Source organism: Notolabrus celidotus, chromosome 1 (genome assembly GCF_009762535.1).
Source record: "Notolabrus celidotus isolate fNotCel1 chromosome 1, fNotCel1.pri, whole genome shotgun sequence".
Classification (NCBI taxonomy): Eukaryota; Metazoa; Chordata; class Actinopteri; order Labriformes; family Labridae; genus Notolabrus; species Notolabrus celidotus.
This window is the reverse complement of record NC_048272.1, coordinates 24,165,196-24,185,646: the sequence shown is the minus strand read 5'-3', so window position 1 is coordinate 24,185,646 and position 20,451 is coordinate 24,165,196. Positions and strand designations below refer to the sequence as shown.

General features: G+C 39.9%; 3 protein-coding genes across 14 annotated transcripts in view; all 3 read left to right on the top strand.

Moving 5' to 3' along the window:
- Nucleotides 1–640: 640 nt before the first annotated feature.
- Nucleotides 641–13,487, top strand: LOC117817630 (uncharacterized protein KIAA1671-like). The gene is given in 12 exon segments (XM_034690387.1): nucleotides 641–709; nucleotides 1,127–1,181; nucleotides 5,307–5,412; nucleotides 5,414–5,609; nucleotides 9,867–9,979; nucleotides 10,596–10,716; nucleotides 10,827–10,971; nucleotides 11,094–11,144; nucleotides 11,147–11,223; nucleotides 11,330–11,532; nucleotides 11,635–11,720; nucleotides 12,598–13,487. Coding segments are annotated over 11 exon segments (1,212 nt in total). The 3' UTR covers nucleotides 11,711–11,720; nucleotides 12,598–13,487.
- A 937-nt stretch (nucleotides 13,488–14,424) lies between these two features.
- Nucleotides 14,425–15,809, top strand: crybb3 (crystallin, beta B3). The gene is made up of 5 exons (XM_034697994.1): nucleotides 14,425–14,524; nucleotides 14,646–14,761; nucleotides 14,848–14,980; nucleotides 15,066–15,208; nucleotides 15,308–15,809. The coding sequence occupies exons 1-5, from the start codon at nucleotides 14,450–14,452 to the stop codon at nucleotides 15,606–15,608; spliced, it is 768 nt and encodes a 255-aa protein (XP_034553885.1). The 5' UTR covers nucleotides 14,425–14,449; the 3' UTR covers nucleotides 15,609–15,809.
- Nucleotides 15,810–16,941: 1,132 nt separating this feature from the next.
- cita (citron rho-interacting serine/threonine kinase a) overlaps nucleotides 16,942–20,451 on the top strand; it is a 44,972-nt gene continuing 41,462 nt past the window's right edge. For 10 of the 12 annotated variants that reach the window (XM_034680070.1, XM_034680028.1, XM_034679999.1 and 7 more), the window contains exons 1-4: nucleotides 16,942–17,072; nucleotides 17,316–17,438; nucleotides 18,457–18,598; nucleotides 19,650–19,825. In XM_034680070.1, coding sequence (XP_034535961.1) covers nucleotides 17,337–17,438; nucleotides 18,457–18,598; nucleotides 19,650–19,825 — 420 coding nt within the window. In that variant the 5' untranslated portion in view covers nucleotides 16,942–17,072; nucleotides 17,316–17,336. The remainder of the gene's footprint in view (nucleotides 17,073–17,315; nucleotides 17,439–18,456; nucleotides 18,599–19,649; nucleotides 19,826–20,451) is intronic. The other 2 variants (XM_034680053.1, XM_034680046.1) reach the window with 2 other exon arrangements.

Genomic DNA, 20,451 nt, shown 5'->3' with positions numbered 1-20,451 from the left:
AGAGGGAGAGAGAAATGATTAGGAAGGTAAGCGGAGTGAGAAGAGCCAAGAGAGACAGAAACTGTTAAAAGAGCAGCGAGAAGATAGAAGCGGATGGAGAGACAATGAAGCAACATAGAATTGGAAAGACAGAGAGAGGAGGAAAGAAGGGAGGAACTGAAGAGAAAGGTGACGAAGGAGTTGGAAAGAAAGCGAGCACAAGACCTTAAAGAAAGACTAAGACTGGAGGGAAGAGAGAGAAAGGGAAAGGATGAGCAGAGCAGGGTCAGTCTCGGACAATGTGCCGCACAAGTCAGAACCCATCGAAGTGGGTTTACGATGATTTCTCTGTCAAACAATCTCTGATCGATGTGGATTTCGACGACTTTTCTGTCAAACAAAAGAGATGGGGCTCGCGAGGCTAAATCAGGCTCCAGTCCAATCACCAGAAAACGATTTGAAGATGATCTGTGAAGAAACAGGAAGTGGAAGAGTCCGTGCCAGTGGAGGTCAACCGCTGGGAAAATAAAACGCCAGAGCAGGTGGAAAGACCACACAGCCCAGAGCTCATGCTAGCCCCCAAGAGTCCTGGGGAAGAAGAGGATCCGATGTCTGACTGGGTGCAGCTCATCTCCATAAGTATGTAAGAGAGGACACAGTGATGGAGAGGAGGACGGAGGAGACAAGGGCGGAGGAGACAAAGGAGGGCGAAGAAGCAGATGAGCAGGAGGTAAATGCTTCTTTGTTTGATTGTTTGATTGATTTTCATGTTCTACAGAGAGGGTGAGGTTAAGAACAGAGACAGGAGTGTACATGTAAATGTGTGTGTTTTTTTTAAACACCAATGAATCACATCAGCCTGGCAGCACACACACACACACACACACACACACACACCTCACCTGCACTAACACATCACCATTCCTTTAGCATTGGGAAACATCTTGTTATACTTGCTTCAGCCTGATTCAGTCATGGGTTAAGAGAGATCGCGCGTGTGTGTGTGTGTGTGTGCGTGTGTGCGTGTGTGTGTGTATGTGTGTATGTATGCGTGAAGGTGTGACACTGAGTAATGAAACTAGCCTGGTCTATAAGTCTACTTGTGTGACGTGTGTCAGTAGTATTATGTTCCTTGTTTTTCTCACAGCTAGAGCTCACCTGTTATGTTGGAGTGTTAGAGGAAGATAAAAGATGGATCAGGGGTTTGATGTTAAAGAGACAAACTAATGATTACGCATGGTTATCAATTTTTGTACTCAAATTACAATCTCATGTCGGGGAGGCACAAACATATAAAGTTTAGTGTCCTGTGCTTCCATGTAGATCCTGTATTTCTAATTCTTTCAGAAACATTGAACTAAATGTTCCTCAAACCCCGATGTCTCTTGGTGTCTGTCTTTCTGTCTGTCTCTGTGTGGTTAAACAGTGAGACATAGCAGGAAGTGAGGCTAAGACTACCTCTGCATCCGCCCATAATTTGTTGTAGCTACTTTCAATTTAGACTTTTATGCTGTGACTCCAGAGGAATGCGACAGTCAGTCAGTCAGAGCAGCAGCAAGTTTAAATACATCAACATGGCAGGGGTGTATGAAGGAATAATGGATATGTCTCTTGGTCATCTTGGATTCCTTATCTTCAGCAGCTGTGGGTGAGTCTCTCTGGAAATGAATGCTACTTATAACATTGATCGCTAGTAGTTTTTCAGTCAATCACAGAGCATGTACTGGGAGGAGGCTAGCCATTCTCATCACTATGGGTAACACTTGATATACTGTATATTGTTTATATCCCTGGAGCCTGTAAACTGAGGACAGCGGCTGGCCTAGCCTGGGTTGGCATAAACACCAGAAACAGAAAAACGCTAGTGTGGCTCCTTTAAGAATATCTTTGACGTGTATTTCATACTCTTTATGTTTATGTTTGTTTGATGTGTTTGCCAGTTTGCTGTGTATTTACGGTACATCAAGTTTCACTGAGCTGTGCTCTTGCACTATTGCCTAAGGCAAAATTCCCGTTGAGGACCAGAAAAGTGTATTAACAGATCCAGTCTGCCTAGTAGACATCTTATTTAGACATAGCCCTGCTAGCTATTGTCTGCCTACTTTGATTCTTTGGGATAGGCTTTCTATTCACTAGCTGTGGCTTTGTGTTGCTTCATAGTTTAATAAACTGAGAGAACTGAGCAGCTCACAAAGACAAAAACTTTTCCTTTAAATCCCCAGATGACAATACAGGTCTGCCTGACTTCACTTTCATTGATTAGAAGTTGCTTAATTTCCAGGAACTGTTTCATGGTATTCAAATACACTGCTTACTGTAACATTGGATCTCTCCATGTTGCCTATCATAATTTCACATCTGTGTATTTCTGTAAAATCTCAAGCTGTTTTCATTGGAGGAGTACACTTTTTTCTGTTTCTGAAAATGAAACTCCTTTTTATCCTCTTTTTTTAACACTCACTTTTAAAGCAGTACATGGACTGGCCCCTGAGTACCTAAGTGAATGCTTTAAAATATATGTCCCCCAACTGCTGCCTGAGATCCTCCGGAGGTCCCTCTTTGAACTTCCAAGGGCAAAGTTAAAAAACCAGAGGGGACCGGGCCTTTGCAATCGGGGCCCCGTCACTCTGGAATGACCTGCTGGAGGAGAGATAAATCTCTTTTAAAAACACACTTTTTTAAATGTGCTTTTACTTCTTAAGTCATCACTAACTTTTTAAATTCTGCATGGTTTTTATTATTGTTTTTACTTAATTCATTTTAGCTCTCCTTACCTTTGTCATGTGCTTTTGTGTCTTGCACTCTGTAAAGCACTTTATCAACATGTTTTTAAAAGGTGCTGTATAAATGAAATGTGTTATTATTATTATTATTATTATTATTATTATTGTTATTGTTACTGTTATTATTATTATTATTATTATTATTATTATTATTATTGTTGTTGTTGTTGTTGTTGTTGTTGTTATTATTATTATTAATAATACTTTTAGTACTAGGTCATGCCCCATTGTAGGTTTAGTTTCAGTTTGGAAAAACATGCGAGGTCTGCAGTTCATAATGAAGCCCAAAACCTTATATAGTCTCACTTTTACCTTACAAAGAAGACAACTCATACAAATTTATTATTGCTGCTTTTGTATGATAAAACCCTAGTCTTTTGGGTTGCTCTAACAAAAAGTAAATTTTCTGCTTCAGTAAATGTACGTTTTAAGGCCCATTAAGTTTAAGTACAGCTGCATGTCCAGCAGGCCAAGTCTATGTGCAGACCCATGGAAAGACGTCATCACTGTACTGCCTGGTTGAATTATTTCTAATCTGTTTGCAGATGTAAAAATCTACTTATGTTGTTTTTGAATTTTGTTGAGCAGGGTAAACCTCAATTTAGAATTACAATCCAAAAGTAGAATTAGACTAGACTATATGTAGGTTACACGTTGCAACATATAAACATGGAAAATCTACTTCTCTTTAAAAGGAGAGAAGACATCAAACGTAAACAGTAAAAGGTAAACAGAGCAGCTGATAAGACTTAACTTTAGAGTAAATGAACAGCTGACATGGCTGCACCAGTCAGGACAGATCAGTTTACCACCTGTTTCAACACGCAACATTTCTGCAGAGTTCATGAAAACACCAAACACTGGCTTCCCAAACTGTGCGAGTGTATGCGTGCATCTCTAATATGGTATTTTTGTTGTGTGCATCCTTAAGCAATAATCACGGCCATAAATCCAGTGAGCTTCTGTAAGGTGTGGTGTACAAAACTATTTAGCTGCTTTGGAGCGTTGTTAGTGATGTTCGGTAAGGACAATCCTGTTTTTTACCACAGGGTGGTGCTACTGCTCTTAAGACTCATGTCCTTGTTTTTGCACCACAGAAACCAAAACACCTTTACTGCTCATAGAGCCCCTAACACTGCCATTACAGGGCCTTAACAACGCTGATCAGGACAGGTTCATTGATAAAATAATCCCAATGTGCTGCTTGGGAACATTTGCAGAAAAAGGTTCTATTGTGTGTCAGAGGAAAGCCTTTTTCTTTCTGTCAGTGCAGAATGAGGAAAGTGTTTACTGGGTAAACATGAGCTGTGCAGCCAACCGTGCACGCTCAGTCAGACTGCTGACTCAAAGACAGACAGAAAGACAGATAAATAGACAAGCAGGGAGACAGATAGACAGACAGGCGGATGGATTGGGTCTCCTAGTGTGACGAGATGCTATGTGGTCATCATGTCCTCATTTGGATCTGGTCACAGGGCAGCGTGTCAGAATGTCCATACATGGTTCCCCTCTTTCTCTGTCTCTGTCTCTCTGCTCAGTCTCTCCACCCCGCTCTAAGAGGGCCTGTCAACTCCCCCTTCCTCACATACTTGCTGCCACACTTACAGACAAAAGAGGATGGGCATAACCCACAGACAAGATAGTTTCATGCATTGTCTAGAGTTCCTTGTTGCTCAAACTTCTATCTCAACTCTCAGGTCTTCCTGTGTTCTGCCGTTCCCTCTCTCTCCTCTTTCGAATACTGCTTTATTCAGTTACCTGCATTACATACAGGGGAGCGCCTCATCATAGCCTGCCGCACCTTCCTCTGCTGGGATTTCCACATCTGAGCACAGGGATCTGCTTTGTTTGACGTCTTCTGACATCAATCAGGTCCAGAGGAGATAAGGAGGGGATCTACATTGCTTTACATAACTTCTTTGGATATTTGGAGTGACCGATATTTCCCATGCTGCTTTGTCATTCTTTTTTTCTGGGACGTAGGTGAACAAGTCTCAACAGAAGAAAAGAGGTAATTGTTAAACTTTTGTGGGCAGGACGAAACCTATTGTGCGCTTCTTTATTTTAAGTTGAAGTTACTTTGAAAGACTTCTTTCTATGTCTTAAAATGGACAAACACGTGATGATGGGAGTCTTTTTATGGACTGCTTCTGTTTAGGACGTGACATCCATCACCCTGAATGCTGCAGTGGAATCGTGTTGTCACAGTGCAAACACATGCCCTCTCAGACTATTTACCTCTTTACCCACAGCAAATAATTCACTGTTCCTGGAAGTTTGTGTGGCATAAAAATATGGAGACATAACACATGGACTCTTTGTCATTTTGGATGATGTCAGAAACATTTAGTTGCTTTGTTTGCCTCCGATTTGTTGAACATGACAACTGAAAGCTAGATCACGGTCCCAGCTTACTGACTCATCCAAACGAGTCCCATCATCTCAAAGGCCTCCGTTTCTGCGGTGACAGTTCCCATGGTGACCTCAGCGCCTGGACAACCAGCTGTTGAGCTTAATTTTTTTTTAAACTATGCAGTACTTGAGGGAAACTGTCAGCTGCCCAGCTTCATATGGCGGGCTGGGTGGGCAGCATGCGACATTCCTTGCAAGGAGCTCTGGAGCTGGTGTGGGGCGCTGCTAGAGATAAAGAAGGAGGATGAAGAGGAGGATAAAGATGAGACGGAGGAGGAAGGAGGTAGAGATCAAGGAGAAGGAGAAGGAGAAGGACGGTTTCAGAGAGCCGTGTCACCGCTTCGTAGCTTCGCCAGACGTAGCAGGAGATCCCTGCGTCGCTTCTCCGTCAGAAGTCGGGAGACTCTGCAGAGGAGGGCCACTGACACCTGCTCTGTACAACCCATAAAGTAACCCAGCAGATGTCTTGAACCCTGAAGTTTTTTTTATCTTGTCATAATCAGGTGAAATTTAGCAGATTTGCTCAAAGACACAATCAGTGTCAACATTAGCCAGCTCATTTCAATGAATTCAGCCGCTTTTGTGCTCCAGGTTTACAAATAAGAACCTCAGAGTTTAGCTGCTCTGTACAGTTCCCAAAGAAGGCTCCATGTTTCCAAATACAACTCTCACGAATCCAATATTTCCACACCCATCAACAGATTACCATGCAAATGTAAAAAGAGAGAGCAGCAGGCAGTTTGTTTCGGGAAGGATGCAGTATCTGATCAGTTTTCCAAATGTAATGTTTTATCAGTGCACATGCATGTTTCTGTGTGTGTCAGTGATAAAGCTGAGGACTAACAAGTGTGACACTGTTAGATAAGGATGATTCAAGTATGGCTGTGTCAGCTTCTGCCCTCTGTATCTGTGTCCGTCTTTGTTGCGCAGGAAATATACCACAAAAACCCCATGACTGTGCAGCCCACACATCCACGTACAGTATCATATTTTGAGATATATCTGTTGGTGCAGAATGCACAACAGGAGGCAGTTTGTGAGACATGCACATCCTTCAGTCTGTCTTGCTTTCTGAATTTGATTCACTGCTGCTGCTTGAATGAGAGTGTGTGTTTGATTAGGTATATGTTAACTTACCCACATAGGAAAGCAACCTGCAGCTATTTCCACTTCAATTTGATGATCCAATCACTTCCTTTACAGTTTTTTTTTCGATTGCTTAAACACGATTTTGAAAACAGGCCCAGTTTGTCTAAACACTACACACAGTTTACCAAACACACACACAAGTAGAAGAACACCTTAGATCCTTTGCAAAATGAACACTCTTGTAAAAACTATACACTAATTTATCAGAACCATATTTTGTTACCATATTAAACGCACACATTTCATATGACTTCAGTCTGTTTGAACCAGTACAACCTGCTGCTGCTAACCTAAAACACTTTTAGCAATTCTATTTCTCAGTGATAAGAGTACTGTTAGTGAAGTACACAGAGAAAGTGCAAATATACATAAATTCACCAAAAACTACACAAAGACCAAGCTGCAGACTGATAAAATGTAATTTATTTCTCTCTATATACCCAAATCAGTCAACATGTCAACATGGAGAATAACAACAAAACATGTCCCAGTTTTCATGCTAGTACACGTGCATAACACTGTAAGCTCAGCAAATATCTGACAAACATACAATACTGGATCCAGTTGAAGACAGGGAACTCACCTGCTGCTTTTTTTTATAGTGCTTAAACCTGATTGGTGTGTCTACAATTAAGGCAATCATGTGTTTGCTCACCTGATGGCTGTGTTTAACCAATCGGCTCATAGGTGTGGTAACTTGACAGCCACTGGCTGATTTCGAAAACCGCCTACTGTACTAGCAGTACGCGCGGATTTGGCCAATATTCAGTATGTAGTATGTAGTATGTAACAAGAGCGAAATCTGCAGTATGCCAAAACTTATAATTATAATAATAATAATAATACTATAATAATAATAATAATAAATATAATAATAATAATACATTTTATTTAAAGCGCCTTTCTTAACACTCAAGGCTACTTACCAGACCAGTCTGCCTCGCGTACTGTTTCTCATAATGCACAGCACTTGTTCCGCCTTTTCTTTTTCTTCTTTTTTGACGGGGGGATGAGTTTTTAAGCGCTGTGAAATTTATTAAATTCCATATAAACCAGTTCTCAACTTGTTAAAAATCATAAGTGATGCTAAAGAAGCCAGTTTATCTATCAGCTTGGCCGTTGTTTACTTCTGCTTTCCGAAAACGGAAATCCAGTGACGTCTGACCCAGCATACTGCAACACAGATCAACAGAACAGTCATACTAACGTATTAAATTCAACGCAGTATGTAGGCAGTACCTACTGCCTACTACATTAGTGGGTAGTATGTAGCAGGCCGTTTCTAAAACAGCCTCAGTGCTTTGGAATTGAAGGAAGTGACAGCATGATTACTTCTGTGTCTAATGTATACAAGTATGTTCAGTGTGTTACAAATCACTGTGTGTATTGTTTTGTAAAAACTGTGAGGCTGACATTGTGCTTAGTGGTGCAGATCTGGTGCCGATGTTGTGCTCCTTGAGGGTAAGGTTTTGATAATTGTGCAATACTTTGGATTTAGTGTTTATGCAATCGTAAAAAACTGTAATAGAGGGGATGTTTTTTTTAAATATTCTTCACGTCTCTGGCATTATGAGATGTTATCCTCGTCCACCATATGGTAAACAAGCCCTCTTACACATTCCATTGACCAATAAAAATACAGGATGGAGGTAAAACTATAATAAAGCTGACTCTGTCTTGACTGCAGAGCATGCACCATTCCGACATAGTGACACACACACAGGTATACAGCAGTTTAGAGGTGTAGTATTGATGTGTTTCTTTTTTAAAATCTGCAGTCATGCATTTTATTACTCACAGAGTAGGAATGTTCCTCTATTTACTCTTGTAGTGTTCACATAGCTCTGACTCCCCCCTTAAAGTTGCAAAAACAAAATAACAACACAAGAAGAAGTGTGATGGAAAAGAGCTGCATTGTTCCCCTCAGCTTGTGGAGATTTAAGCATCTCTTAGCACATTGTTGTGATTTTATATCCTTCATTTGACTGTTATGGTACTGTGACACTTTATCGCCTTAAGAAACGAGCAGAGAAGATGCAGATGAACTCCCCAGTGTTCTTGCTGTCCTGCACTGAATGACTACAGACTGTATCTGAGACAAGCTAGTGATAATAATGAACATTTAGCTCACAAGGCTAGGAGATAGTTGAGCCCCGAAAAAGAGATGATTCATGTACTTAAAGTGATCATGTGACCTGTATACACTCTGTGTGCTATGTGGCATAAAGACTTCAGTTACGTGTTAACTTAATGCAGTGACAAACAGGCTTTTCAAGTGGTTAAAGGTGTTCTGTGATGAGTTAAAAATAGAATATTGTTACTACAGGATATTACAAGTGAAGCTTTCAAAAGTTCTTTTTAAAACTTGTGAAAAGTAGATGATACTTTAAAACCTGAGGATTACCCAGAGGTGCACTTGCCCTTTGTGTCATTGAACTGATGCCAAAGAGGAAGTTTTTAGAAAATCAACTTACTTTGCTTTTGGAAATCACATGAAGATTTTACAGTCACATGGTTCACTAAGAGTTATGTAAGCTAACTACATCATAAACCTAGTTAAGTGCAGTGGCTTCTACTGTAATTAAGGATGGACAGATTGAGGATAAATGCATGTTTGTGGAAATGCACCACATGTAGACTGTGTCTCTGTCAGACTCTGTTTTCTCTCAGCAGCTAAACACAGTGGTCTGAGGTTGTAGGAAAATCACCACGGTATGTTTTCATTCATGTTTTGATTGCAGCCAGATAACAGACTGTTGACAACGAAACTGCTCTGAGAGCCGTGATTGATTTATGAACAAACGAAGGAGATCGGATGTGCTTGAAATAATATGGAGAGCAGTGGTGTTTACACAAGTGTTGTTTGTATCCAGGTGACTATCAGACATCACAACATTGGGATGTGCTCCTTGACGAAACTCGAAGTGAGCTAAAAGGAATGTGTGAGGAAGTGCGCTGTGGCTGCTTTTGTTGAGACGTGTGTGTGTGTGTGTGTGTGTGTGTGTGTGTGTGTGTGTGTGTGTGTGAGTGTGTGTGTGTGTGTGTGTGATTTGTGTGTGTGCACAAATGCATTCCAGCAAGTGGGCGTGACATCATCAGTGTGTCTGATGTGTGTAGGCACATAGGTGTGTATGCTACTGTGTTAGTGTGAGTGCGTGCATACTCATGCTCATAGGTGTTTATTGAGGACAGCCCAGCCTCTGTGACCGGCTCATTAAAAGATGCATGCTCGGCTGGTCTCAGTCCTCTCGCCCTTTGTAGTTAGTGATCTTGGCTCAGCACACGGTTCACCTCTCACCCTGATTCAGCTCCAAAAAGTGAAATTCTAATGTGCAGATTTTCAGAACAAAATGCATTTTACTCCATTTGATTTGGTATGATAACGCATTGGATCCAAAAGAAAGATAGGCAGAGTTGCATAGTAGAGTTATGCAATAATCAGTTCATCCAACAATCAAGAGTTTGTCTAATCTTGTCTGTCAAATACAGTGTTGCTACTTCCTGCCCATTTCCCAATTTAATTGTGTGTCTTTTCTGTCTCAGGCACAGGTTAACAGTTATGGCACAGCAGATGAGGACAAAGACACTGATGCTTTGATTGACCATGAACCCATCCAGCAGGATGAGGCCTGTGAGCAGCCGTCTGAAACTTACAGGTTAGAGAGAGTTGGCACTTTAACACCAAACAAACTCCACACAATGTGAACTACAGACTTTCCTTTCCCCTATGGATGATTATCTTTCTTCACCCAACCTAAATCCACAGGCAGGATGGCACAGGTTTCAACTGTCATTCCTTGTGTATTTCTGTTCTGAAGGTGTGGTTTTACAGTGTGTGATTCAAATGAGCACACCTGCAAAAAGAAGTCCTATAGCTAACTGACAAGTGTGAAAGTAAGTAGCCTGAAGATGTGAGATTAGCACTTGTACTTCAGAATGATCAATGTCACTGATAACCCAATGTAAATACCAGAAGAAGAAAAAACATAATTACTTTTTAACAGATTAGGATCGGACTAAAATCTATAATGTGTCAACTTGAGCAGCTGTAGCTTGAAACATGATATTGAGTTCTACATATTGAGTATTTTTGTCTTGAGCTCCTTGCGCCCCCTTGTGGTTAATAAAGCACAACACACAAGAATGAGGCTTTTTGAAACTGGGTTACATTTACTCATACCCTGATTAAAAAGCATCTAAACAAACCCTGTTTGTCTTACTATTTCAGTCTATCTTCACACTTGTTTTAACATAACGTCTCTTTCTCTGAAGTCCACAGCTCATTCATGAAGAAGAAGAAGAAGAAGAAGAAGAAGAAGAGCCTGAAGTCGCCCCTGAAGACACTGATACCACTAATGTTCACCAAGAAGAAGAGCCAGCTCCATTCCCTGAGGTAGGGGGTCATGTTCTGCCCAATCCTGTGCTCAGTTGATTTCATTTGAAGGTTATACTTTGCTAGGAATAATACAGTATTTAATTTAATCTGTGTGTATCTGTGCACAGAGCTCCGTTCCTCTCCTCGACTCCCGCCTGCAGAGATCGAAGGCTGACCTGAGCAAGAGGAGAATTCGATCACGTCCGTCACGAGTGTTCCGTGCAGGTTTATCCACAGCAGAAAGCCCAGACTGGAGGACCCGTGACTGCACAGGTAATTAAAGCATAATGTGATGGAGCTCTTTTTATTACATTTCTTAAGCAGGTACCAAACACTTCTCCTCATTTTTGAATGCATGTTCCGACTAATCTAATAAACTTTATTTTCTTTTTTAGATGAAAAGGAGACAAAGCGAAAGGATCCAGACTCAGAGGAGGAGCAGCCCAAATCAAGAAAGTCAGCACTTCTTCTCCCGCCACTCAGAGAGTGCCCATGTTCCCTGGTTTAAGCCCTTCAGCCCTATTAGTAAGTTCTATATGAGTACAAGGGGAACTTTATCATAATACATTATGATCATGCTACAAATTGATAGCATTTGAATTAATCAAAGTGTACTTCACTTTCCCCAAAGGCTCAGCTAAAAAGGAGAACGGGAGGAGGAGGAACTGGGGGAGGAGAAGAAACAGAGAAAGATAAGGGAAGACAAGAGATGGAAATCCAAAAAGAGGAAGAGGCAGCACCATCTCCCTCACTGCTGTCCCGCTCTCCTCGCACTGCCTCTCAACTTGCGGGGGCTGCTCGAGTGCTGCCACCCTTAGGCGGCGTGGACAAAGGGTAAGAAAGGAACATGGCAGAGCACATCAGACCATTATTAAAAATTTGAAATGCATTTTAAACATGGCACTTCTCTGAACTGTGGTCCTGTGTGTTGTTCAGGGTCGTCGCCTCTCCTGCCTGGCTGAAGGAACTCAAGTCTAAGAAGCGTGTGAGTCAGCATGAAGGGGAGGCATAGCCAGTGACAGGTGACTGATATGAAAGAGGGTGATATTGAAACATATACATACAAAGATTCTTTACTACATAAAAATATATATATGCCAAAAAACTGGTGTTATTTCTCTTGAAAAGGAGAGCGATGATTTTGTAATAACATTATTTATCAAACAATTTTTTGCAACATGTCACACTATTTGATTTATTAACATATCTTTGTTTTTGGTGTCATTTTATTTTAAAAACAGAATTAATAAATTGGTATAAATAATAAAAAGTGCTTTGTGACCTTCATAACCCTCAAATTCATTGTGATATAAGAACTTTATAAGACCTAAGCAATGAGATTACAAGTTTTGACATTTGGCTCATGGCCTCCTGAGTCACTGCTGTCGAAGTGAAGGAAGTATCTTAAAAAAATAATTTGCTTGCAAGTCCTAATGCATGAAAGCTGAATACATTAAGATGATGGAAAGAGATTGGTTTAAACTTTCCCGAGTGCTGTCAGAAACACATTGTATGCAGACTGTGACTAACCTGACAGCAAAGATAAAAACAGAAAGGGGGCAACATATCTGAAACGCGTCCTCTCATAATGGTAAAGTAAAGATCAAGTCGCTACAGACATCATCATTGCTACTGCTCCTCTACTTCCCTGCCTGTTGCTATATTTGCTCTTCTCTTCATGTTTAGTTTAATAAAAAGAACATGTCTATGTTACAGTGTGAGGCATTTTGTTCTGTCCCTGAATTGAATATACTGGTGGTGGTGTAGAGTACTTACAATAACCAACCCAACATTTGAAGTGATACATGCACAATATAAAGTATTCTGCAAAGTCATTGCCTCCTGTTGTGACTGTTTGGGAAACTTCTTTCTGATTTTTTCTGTTTTTGTTCCCTTTAGGAGACACTGTCTGGACTGCTGCTGACAGAGACACTGCCATGATTGCTCCATTTTGCACTCTGAGTGCCTTATTTTGGACCTTTACTGAGATACACAGGAGGGAAAAATCAGACTTTTGCTGAAGAGGCCATCAAGAACTTTTCTATCTTGTTGATGAGATAATTGTGCCAAGACTGTGATGTTTTTAATGCCAAGTTCAATTTTTGTATCTTCTGTTGTACAAATGCTCAATGGAGGGGTAAAATACCAATGTAATTAGAGCAGAGCAATGGATTGTGGTATTGTATGAATGTACAAATCCATCATATACAGACAGGGACTAATGACACTAGGCCTTCAGCAATACTAACATCACACATAAAATAACATGTACATATTTCACTGAATATGAATAATGCATTGCACCTTTGTGTACTTGTAATTGTACAAAATGTTATAACATTATCTTTCTAATCACCGAACATCCCAAGTAAACCTCGAAGCACTTTAAGAAATGTATAGTATATGACCGTCCATACAGTACGTCTAAACAATAGAATCAAGTGCCTAACTGTTGTAACAGAATCAAGGGAATTTCTCCTCTTAAACCTTTAATATCTGTCTCTGCAAAACTTCAAGATGCACTTCCTGGTTTATAAAAACACCCAGTAGCAGAGCATCAACAGTGAGGTGGGAGGACACTTTTGGGCATGCTGTAACACATGCAGGAAGTGTGTTTTGAAGAATGTTTCACCAAGCAAAATGTTTTAATCTGCTCTAGACTCTTTTATGTGACTTTTTTACGGTAAAGAATGCCATATCAATAATGCTGTAATCATTTATGATCAATATACTGTATGACAAGAGGAAATTGAGGGAATTTTATTAAACTTTTTTTCTATGAAATGCAATCAAGTGTGTATTTTTGATTGAAAACATGCACGTCCACAAAGAAGCCTCTAAGTTGGACGAATGAGACTACTTGGATATGTAACTATAAAGTAGCCTCACTCAAGCTGCTGTGTTGAATGCAGCTGTGTTGGATGCTGACAAAGACGTAAGGTAAAGAAACAGGTGGAAGACAGGAACTGGAGAGTAAGTTAGCTGGGTGGGGCCAATAGTGCTGAGTGAGTCTGATCTCTGTTCATTCTCTTGGCAGGCAGTCAGTGCGTGTGTGTGCCCACTATAGGATCATGGTCAGGATGGCAGCATGGGCAGAGCCGGGCATCGTTTGCCAGTGTGCCAGGGACAGAGGGGCAAGCCTATTGAGAAGCAGTGTGATGGACACAATGGGTGCGACAGACTTGCTGCATCAACAGGCTTTTTGCTGCTGTGGCCAGAAATAAACCATAAATACCCCCGCTGGCCTCCACCGATCGCTCGCCAGGCCTCCACACCCACACACACCCTCACACTGAGACAGACAGAAAAGAGAGAGAAAAGACGGAGAGCGTGGCTTGTACCTGGTGCAGTGAAGCACAAGCCATCCAGGTAATAGAAATGAAGATCCTCCCTTCCTTGAACAAACCTTTTTCTTCTACTCCTAATGCTCTCTGTCCCCTCTTCTATCTCAACCCCAAAGCTTTCATCTTAAGTAGTGTTTTGTATGCAAACTATCAATGTTCTGATCTACACTAATACAGAGTGATATACACAAGTAAAAGTGTGGAATGACTTGCATACTCAGATTTGTGAACAACAAAATTACTACCAAACTTCTAAAATGGTAATGTTTGTCCTACCTTTGATCATATTTTAATGTGTTTTTTTTAGAAATCCATACGTGCTTCCATGGACAACCTAATTGTAAAAGTATACGTTAAATATCCACTATTATCATTCAAATGTTATTGCTGTGCTTTGTAGAGGGAAAATGACAGAACAACAGGGAACCCCGGACCAGCTGCCTGCAGAGAAGGGCCAAGGAGGAGCTGGAGCTACATATAAGGTGAACAAGGGCTTTGCTGGTAAATTAAGACATTCAGAGCACAAATTAATGTGTGTGCTGAGTTTAACATAAATCCATGAATTGGGATCAAAAATTGACCAACTCTCTGTCTTACTTGCAGTTGACAATTTTTGAGTTTGAGAACTTTCGTGGAAGGAAGGCAGAGTGCTCTGGTGAATGTAAGGATGCCTGGGAGAAGACACAGAAAATTGGCTCAATCATTGTGGAGTCAGGACCGTGAGTCTTCCAATTCTCCTGTATATTTTGGAAGGATTAACTTGTGATTTGAACTGCTTATGAAACACTTTTTCTTCATATTGCAGATGGGTTGGGTATGAGCGTCCAGGATATGCAGGAGAGCAGTTTGTGCTAGAGAAAGGAGAGTATCCTTGCTGGAGCTCCTGGACAAACTGGCAGAATAGCTTCAGCCTGTGCTCTTTCAGGCCTCTGAAAGTGGTTCGTATTATCAGTGTGATGTAAGCAGATATAATGTCTGGACAAAAATGCTGAAACCTGTTTTTGATTTTTTTTTGTCTTCCAGGATAGTGCAGACCATAAGCTGCACCTGTTTGAGAACGCAACCTTTGAAGGTAGAAAGATGGAGATTGTTGATGATGATGTCCCCAGTCTGTTGGCTTATGGTTTCCAGGACCGTGTGGCCAGTGCGAAGGCTATCAATGGAACGTAAGATGCAAACTTAGATATCATTTTAAAAATAATTATTGTGAAATGTTTTCCCTGCCCGAGAAAAGTTATGCACAACTCTTTCACTTCCCTCTAAAGGTGGGTTGGATACTCATACCCAGGCTACAGAGGGCGCCAGTATGTGTTTGAACATGGAGACTACAAGCACTGGAACGACTGGGGAGCCACTGCACCTCAGATCCAGTCCGTCCGACGTGTGCGGGACATGCAGTGGCACAAGAGAGGATGCTATATTGCCCCTTCCCCTACACCTCCCAATCCCGCTCCAGCTCCCGCTCCCACTCCCAACCCCAATCCTAACCCGAACCCTAAACCCAAACCTAACCCCAATCCTAACCCTGCTCCCAACCCCAAATCCCAAACTCAACCCCAACCATAAACACCACAACTCCAGCACCTCCTACACCAACTGGGGCACGCGGAAGGCAGCAAGCAAGTCCCCAGTCTCTCTACTGCACACCTTTGTAGTCTAGAATAACTGACATGCAACTTCTGCAAACTGGTACAGAACTGACAATAATGTAACATTTAAATCTGCTGGGAATAAAGGTTTTGGCCCTGAATTTTGGTCATCTGGAAATGATTGCAAAGTTATTTTTATTTAAATTTATGCATCATAGAATGCTAGGGATACACTTTAATCAGTTCTATATGTATATTAGTTTTGGTATGATTGTCTTTTTAAGGATAGCTGGACCAAATTAAGACATAAAATGAGTTTAGGGACAGTAATGCTGGGGATGGGGGCTGATTCTAAAAATGATTTAATAAAAAAGAATGACCCTCCCCAACAGTATTTATAGTTTAACAAACGCTGTGTCAGTGTCTCTTTGTGCATTACACAGCCATGCACAAATTCATATCAGCACAAAATGTCAACTTACTCACAGGCCTATTTCACAGAGTTGTCCATCATAAAAAAAGAGATCCTTTATAAAAAGGAATTGTTTGAAAAGAAGTAACATTGATTATTTTTTTTTAAAATAACACGATGACATAAAGCTACAAGTTATCATATATCAGAAGATAACATAAGAGGATTCTTCAAATGACCCTTATAAATTGTGAAGAATTGATTATATATGATGAACTGCAATAACCTGATGTTGGGATGCTTGATATCGTCTGTTGTTCCCCTTTTGTGGTTTATGAAGTTTAAGTTAAAGGGGGAAGTAACAATCTTAGGAGTCCTTTAGCTCAGCTGAACAAAAGATTCTATCAAATGAAAAGGTGAAATAATATTTTTTATAAACTCATAAGTCTAATAATTTAGGAGGGGCATTTTTTTTAAATTAAAAAGCAAATGTCATTTTCTTTTTCATTTTAATTGTGTAACATAATTAGCATTTTTGAAGATGACAATTAAAATGCAAATAGGATTATTGAATATTATTATTATTTATGAGTCAAATAATGTGCACTTATTTAGAAAATTAAAAAGCATTTCTGTTAATGCAATTTAATTTTCAAATTTGCTTTTTCATTTGAATTTTGGTGCTGTGATAGTAAAATTCAAATGAATTATCCCCTTTCAATCGTAGCTCTTTTGGAGAATACAACTCTTTCATATGACAGCTGCAGTCTCCTTCCTGCGTGGAACAAGGGACAGAGCTGACATCAGTCATTGGTTGAAATATCAACTAGTCCCGCCCACAAAATTCCAGTGATCCAATGAAACGCCACCTTCATTCAGAACGCGCTCGAGGGGGGAGCTGAACGCGCAAAATTTGAAAGAAGACCGGAAACATCGTTGATAGGAAGAAAACAGTGTGCTGCTCCTTAGCACGTCAATGTCTCCGTTAATATAACAAAAATAAACTTTTAATACCTGCATGGCAGTTTGGTGAGTATTATAATGCCGTACACTCACACCGTAACGCACATTACACTCACGAACACTCACGTAGGTTACGTTACCGTGTTTTGTCTGTTAAGTAAGTGAACGCTAGCCAACGTCAGTTTAGCATGCTACATGGACGTCTTGTTGACATTGTCTGATACTTGTTCTGTAACCTCATTGTACAGTCTAAGGTAGATTATTCAGCGCCATGAGAACAAACTTCTTAACTTTTCTTCAATTCCTTAGGTTACCTGTCGTTAGGACACCATGTTGAAGTTTAAATACGCGAGTCAGGGAAGCCTGAAGTCGCTGTCTTCCTCCTCGGACCCCATCACCATTCGCAGCTCGCGACTTAATCAGGTGTTTCAGGTAAAGTAATGTGGATAACCTTCATCTCCTAAACTTTCCATGTAAGCTTTCCCAAACTCTTTGCATTGCTATCAAAAGTACTTACTGCAAGTATCTGACTTGTTTATGTTTATTTATTTGCACTATTAAAAAAAATACACACAAAAAGGAGCAAAGATAAATAATATACTGTGCAGGAAGAGGCAGAAAACTCAGAGAGCTTATTTGAAGCCTCAACCAAAATAGTGTTATGAAATCAAAAATTAATTAAAAAATACTAAATTGACACATAAAGACAATAGTTGATACTACAAATAACATATAAGAATATACAAAATTAACAGTTAATATAAATACAGTTATTACATCAACTGAATACAAAAGTACAAAATATGAATATGATGTGTATGGACATCTGTTTATGAATATGAGGTTGAGCATGATGAGTATAATTAAGTAACAGTGGTTAAACGTTTTTTCAAGCATCCTTTATAACATTTGAAAGTTAAAAAGTTTTTTGCTACATTGGAATAAATATTCCAGAATTTGCTGCCCCTGAATTGAGAATTGACATCTACAGGTAAAACATGTAGGAGGATGAAGAAATAAAGTTTGACGAGTTGAGTAAGAGTGGACCTGAGAATTTGATTTGAAATAAGAGTGATTAGGGATATTCCCTTCAAGTTGTATTTTATACAAAAAAACACATATTTGAAAGATATTGATGTTATAGATATAAAGAAGCTGGAGTTTCTGAAACAATGGAGCAGATGAGACGTGTGGCTTTTATCGAGTTGCCATCCTGAAAAAACGTTTTATGGAGAGTTGTAGGAAAAGTACGAGCCCAAACTATATTACAATATGAAAGATATGGATAAATTAGGCTGTAATAAAGAGTAAGAAAACAGTTTGTGGTAACGAGCTGACTAATCCTTCTATTACCAAGAGATTTATTAGTTTTCCTGCTAACCCAATCGATTTGTTCTTTCCAACTCAGATTCTCATCAACTTCCTTGTACTGTGTCTGTTTTGTCCTCAGGGCCGAGTGGGCTTGAGTGGGCAGCAGGGAGGATGCACTTTAGGTCGGGAAGAGTTTTTGGAGGCCCTGCTTTTACTTTACCAAGAGTGCTGCTCCCCAGAGCTGATGAGGATACATCATGTGGCAAACTTTGTTGATAAGTGTAAGCATGTATTTAAAACATGAGGAGGAGGTATATGCTTCTTGTTGATTACCTTGAGGGACCAATCATCATTTTACTAGTCAAATTAGTTCAGACAGTGTGCACTTTATAGGTTGATGTATTTAGTTAAGATCTACCTTTTCACTTATTTCAGCTGTTGTATTTGCAGATTACAGATCCCATAATAAGCAGAAACAATAAGCAGACATGCATCAAGACATTTGACTCACTTGGTTTTCTCTTGGTGACAACTTATTTCTGGTGATATCCCAATCCCCAAACCCTATCTGGTGATAGGGATTGGGGATTGCAATTATTTCCCATGAACGAGGAATTCCCAGTAAGCGTGGGTCATAAGCTTGCGTTGATTAAGTCACTACCCTTTGTACACACCCCCCGCCGCTACTACCGATTGGATGGTTTAATGAGGTCTTCGGATCGGCCCCGCCGGAGTCAGTCACGGCCCTGGCGGAGTGCCGAGAAGACGATCAAACTTGACTATCTAGAGGAAGTAAAAGTCGTAACAAGGTTTCCGTAGGTGAACCTGCGGAAGGATCATTACTGGTTTGTCAGAGAGATCTTTATTAGTTTATTGTTATCTTAAGGTGGCAATGCTGATTTCCATGTAATAACCAGTTAATTTCATTGTTTTTTCGAAATATAAACTTTTTCTTTTTAATATTATCATGGTAAAACAAAGTTGGTTTTCCCATGATAAAGATTTACCTGTCTCATGATCTCAATTTCAAAAACTTGATTTTCTCATGACAAGTAAACCAGCGTTGTTACCCTGTGATAACTAGAAAAATAAGTTGATTTTGAAAAAACAACTGAAATCAACTTGCAGGAAAACAGATGGAATAAATGAATGGATGTGTGTCTGCTTAGGGCTTATCCAAAACTAAGCAAATGGACCATAAAAAAAATATAAGCATGTTATTGTTAATATCAGTTATTATTTGATCATGTGCATTGACTGTGTGTACATTTTTAAAGTCCCTTTCATGTGGATTTAACAAACATCTGTTATTGTATGTATCTTATTAAACAGTTTCTGATGTGGTCTCAGAGCTGCAGTCCCTGCAGCCTCGGCCTCAGGACTTTGAAGTACGTGCAGTGGTGGGTCGTGGTCACTTTGCTGAAGTAAAAGTGGTCCGGGAGAAGGCAACCGGGGATGTTTGTGCTCTGAAAGTTATGGACAAGATAGTCTTACGCACACAAGAAAATGTAAGTTATGCATTTTTTTTAGTATGGAAAATATTCCTAAACAGTCAAACAATATTTATTATCCCATTTATTTATATTTAGCATTTTCTATAACAGTATTAGTTCATAAAGATTTCTATTATATTAGTTAAGTTAGGGAGAGCGTGACACTATAGTGAAAGACTGGATTTAATTCAGTTGTTCTGTTACAGCTGTTGTGTGTGCTTGCTCACTGTCACACTGCCATGTCTTACTGGGACACTTAGAGATATTAATGTTCTTATATTCTTAGTGATTCCCGTGTTTTTCTTTCTAAGATTTGTTAGATACCTGTGGTCAAGAAGGCTTGTCAAAGCATTGATATCACCCAGCATCAACGGCTAAAGCCAAGTTTGATCAAAATCAGGTTTTCATTAACGACTGTGTTTTTTTTCAATTTGAAAATTACATCAACACTAAAATACAAACTACAAAATTTTCATTACTTAACCCTCCTGCTATGTTCGTTTCTCTGGAACAGCAATAATGTTCCTGGGTCAATTTGACCCGGGGCATATTCAATTATCCAAAAGTGTCAACCTCCCAAAAAATCCCAATGCACATTTTTTGGAATCTAATTTTTAACTCTATTACTAACCATTTAAATC

Bases quoted from the DNA above. Each gene is read 5' to 3' on its own strand.
- crybb3 (XM_034697994.1), top strand. From the start codon at position 14,450: ATGACAGAACAACAGGGAACCCCGGACCAGCTGCCTGCAGAGAAGGGC. The intron at 14,525-14,645 runs GTGAACAAGGGC...TCTTACTTGCAG, and splicing joins GAGCTGGAGCTACATATAAG to TTGACAATTTTTGAGTTTGA. The intron at 14,762-14,847 runs GTGAGTCTTCCA...TTCATATTGCAG, and splicing joins ATCATTGTGGAGTCAGGACC to ATGGGTTGGGTATGAGCGTC.